General features: G+C 44.0%; 1 protein-coding gene across 1 annotated transcript; it reads right to left on the bottom strand.

Annotated features, from left to right (window-relative positions):
• Positions 1-943: 943 nt before the first annotated feature.
• LOC135948117 (alpha-amylase 2-like) lies at positions 944-3,237 on the bottom strand. Its single transcript, XM_065497217.1, has 6 exons — positions 3,033-3,237; positions 2,277-2,591; positions 1,970-2,216; positions 1,328-1,908; positions 1,110-1,265; positions 944-1,054 (listed from the first exon to the last, which is right to left on the bottom strand). Exons 1-6 carry the CDS (start codon positions 3,204-3,206, stop codon positions 1,043-1,045), a joined length of 1,485 nt encoding a protein of 494 aa, XP_065353289.1. The 5' UTR covers positions 3,207-3,237; the 3' UTR covers positions 944-1,042.
• Between the last annotated feature and the right edge of the window lie 733 nt (positions 3,238-3,970).

Here is a 3,970-nt window from a genome sequence, read left to right on the forward strand (position 1 = left end):
CCGTCTGCGAATGAGGCCTGGCCACATTTTCCTGAAATACGTGTCCGATATTAGTGCTGGTGGCCCTAATTTGGAATTAAATTTGTTTTCCTTCATACTAGACCATTGACAACAATTTTATGCGTGTGTGAAGAGTCTGTTTTATTTATTTGAGCACGATCTGAACGAATCAGGCCCGTTCCAAGGACGATTCCTCGTCGAGATCGGTGAAACCGAGCGTGAGCGTGTTTTAGTGGTAACGCGTCAAACACTGTGTACGCACACCACTTTGCAATAAATCGTGGCACACAAAATTTTCCGCACTCGCTCGCTCGTTCCTGCCGCCATGATTCATTGCTGCTGCAATAATGGCTTTTCGATCTTAATTTGCATCAGCGCCTCTCGTAATTTAGTAACTTTTGCCAGAGTCCCTGCACTCAAGTTTATTTAACGTGTTGATATGTTGTGAGCAGAGGAGGGTGCGGGGGTGTTTTAATGAAGGCTGTTTGTCGACAAGCGCTTCATTTTAATGGGGACTCTCTAGTGATCAGCCTTGCGCTCCATTTACTTGCGTTTCAATTTACTTTTCGGTAATACGCTGTGGTGTAAACGTGTTATTCCCATTTAATGAGTTCAATGGGAACGAATTTTGCTGTTGAGTTTCGCTTGATTAGATTAATATGCTTGTTTGATAACGATCAAGCTTTATCTTTATGTTATGAAATTGAATCGTCAAAATAACCCAGGCATGATTTTCTCAGAAAACACTGATAAGCAAATTGGGCTAACAAATAAAGCTTGAAAAGTGGGTGTGTGATGTGATAAGATCAACAACCATTAAACAAAGTCAACAAGGAACCTGATCTTTGATTTGAAATAGTCATATCCAATTTAATTTATCTACCTCAGCTAGAATTTTGCTCGTTCAACTGAATTGGTGTAGTTTTCGTGATATTAAAACAAATTGTTGTACGATTGCTCTTATTTGTTATTCATATTTACAATTTATATACATCCATTTTTCTTAACATTTATTTTGATTCCAGGTGCGTTTTTCAGATGTCTACAGCTTCGACTGAAAAAAATTTAACTGTCAAGAATATTCAAAGAGGGGTTAAATAGCAACTTACGTTGACATGAATGGCAAGAACGCCATCATCCTCGTCGCTATTAATCACAATGTTGGCTCTGCCGTCACCTCCAACGGTCACGGACTTGCCAGTGCAAGAGCCACCTTCCTTGGATCCGGAGATCACATCACAGTAAGTGCCAGCGGAGAGGCAAGTCTACAAGAAGAGACCAATTTACATAAATTATCTCGCCGAGCAGGAATAAAAAAGGACTATACCTGGAGGTTGGTGTTGAGATTAGAGCCCTCGTTGTTGAAAGCGATGAAACCCTTGTCTCCACGGCAGAAAGCAATCTGGTTGTTGCCGTTGTCCCACCAGTCGTTGATGACGGTGCCAGCGACGGCATTCCTGAAGCCCACCATGTTGTACATCTGCCTCCAGCGGTGCTCGCAAACCCATCCGTTGGTGCAGGTGCCGTCGGCGTTGAAGCCAGGGCCGACCGTGTTTCCAGAGCCGTCCTTGGGAGGACCAGCGTCGGTGTTGTCGAAAGCGAAGCTGGACATCATGCGAGGAGTGCCGTAGGTGTGGGCCAGGTTGAAGGCAGTCGCCATCTTGTACTGCTTCGAGACCTTGTAGGTGAGGATGTCGGCGCCGCCGGCACCGTGTCCACGCTGGTTGTCGTGGTTGTCGACGAAGCCGAGAGCGCTGCCGGAGGCCATGAAGCCCCAGCCCTCACCCCAGTTGACCAAATATTTCAGTTGGTTCAATCCGCGGAACATCTTGCCGATTTCAGCACTGAATCTGAACTCGGTGATGCGGCCAATGTTCAGGTACTCGGCGTGGCTGACGCCTTCACCGCCTGTTTTTTTTAATTATAATTTTAGCAAGGAGCAAAATTGTAATATAAAAGAAAAACTAACCAAGATCGATGACTTCCTGCACGATGAAAGGACGAGATCCAGCGGCGAATCCGTGGTCTGTGTTGAGATTGTTAAGACCACCCAGGATAGCTTGCATGTCTCCGGGCCACATGTGCTTGGCAGCGTCAACGCGGAAGCCAGCGACTCCCATATCGATCAGTCTGTTCAACATGTCTCTGATTTTTCCGCGGACATATTCAGAGGACTGTGCCAAGTCCTTCAGACCGACCAGTTCGCAGTTACGCACCTGAGCAGCAGAAGAAACATTAGCTAAACGTTTCTGGGAGACGTTTGCAAAGCAACTTACGTTGTTGGGATCGTTGTAGTTAGTGATGGTGCAAGTTGGGTTGAAGTCGTTGGGGCCGTAGGGAACGCCGGGGTACTGCTTGTTGTCGGGCTCAGCAGTGCTTCCACCAGTTCCAGTGAGGAAGCTTCCTCCACCGGTCATGTGGTTGAAGACGATGTCGGGGTAAATCCTTACACCGGCAGCGTTGCAACGACGGATCATGTCGGCGAGGGCAGCCTCATCTCCAGAACGGGTTACGAAATTGTATGAAATTGGCTGGTAGCGTTCCCACCACGGGCGGTCACCAACCACAGCGTTTTCAGTCGGGGGAGAGATCTGGGTTAAAAATGTCGCAGTTAGCATCGGTGTAATAATTAAAAAATATCGAAAAACGTTCAAAGCACAAATTCTTGCTATGTTAGCCGAGAAATTAATCATGTTTCGCATTTTATTCCCTTTAAAAATCCATTTCAATTTGAAAAGTGCTCAACTCGCTACTTGCTGGTTTGCACCTTTCCAGCATGCGTGATTTGGCTTCACGGGACGAATGTCTAGCGTTTAAATGCAGTCCTCGGTGCAGAGGCAAGTGGCCCTTGAGTGGGCTGGGTCCCTGTGCGGCCTGGTGCGCCCATGTTATCCGTTCGCGGTGTTATTGGGACCCGGGTTTCAGCATTCGTGCTAGTGCAGTGCGCGCCCTTCCCGGTCCTCGGACGGACAAGGATAAAAAGAGAGAAAAAAAAAAACTCCAGTTGATATTATGGAAGTCAGTATAATTACCTGAACACCACCAAAGCCCATGGGTCCCAAGAAGGTCTCACATTCATTGGCAATGTCACCCCATTTCCACTCAAAAAGGTGGACCATGACGCTGCGGCCATCAACAGTATTGATGTCCCATTGCGCGTTGACCGCCGCCACCAAGGCAAGAGACAAGAGCACGAAAGCCTTCATTCTGTGCAAAGTAAAGACTGGTGCGATGCGAGATTCTTATATACCCCTGCCACGAGCTTAAAAGTCAATGGGGTCAGCTTGATCCGCGAGATTATTTGAGTGGCGCGTTCCATAAAGAATGGCTAATCACAATCAACGTACCTTTCAACTCTGATATAAGCCCGATAATAAAATCTCCTCGCACACATTACACAATAAAACTATTATATAAAATCATTTCCTAAAAACTTTTATCATGACTTTCTAAGTTTTACAATGTTTTAATAGTCCAATTTTACCCGTTCTCACTGGGGTTGTGGGGATTTTTCCTGATCTAGTAGGAAATGGAAAACTTCCACTTTCACCTTGGGATTTTTTTCCCAATTTTTTTCAACATCTTTTTTATTATTTAATAACTTTAAAATGGGACAACTAATATTAAATTTTTTGAAAATATGAAGAGGAAACGAAATTACTTCAGATAGAATTTAAAATTTTGCTCATAGAATGTACAGCCAGAAGCGCCAAATTAAAATATAAATGTGCAAATAGAGGATCATTTTTAAATTTTATATTTCTGCTGTTCGTCAAACTTCAACCAAGGGGCAAAATTTATCTAAGCTCTCAATAATATCATCTTGATATTTATTTTCTTTTAAAGTATCTTTAAATTTGACTAGCAGGAATATTATAGTTTTTATTGCAATAAAAATCCCCAAAAGATTTTGTCACAAATATGGAAAAAAACTTCGCCAACTGATATAAAAAATGCGCAACAAAATTAT

Source organism: Cloeon dipterum, chromosome 1, assembly GCF_949628265.1.
Source record: "Cloeon dipterum chromosome 1, ieCloDipt1.1, whole genome shotgun sequence".
Classification (NCBI taxonomy): domain Eukaryota; kingdom Metazoa; phylum Arthropoda; class Insecta; order Ephemeroptera; family Baetidae; genus Cloeon; species Cloeon dipterum.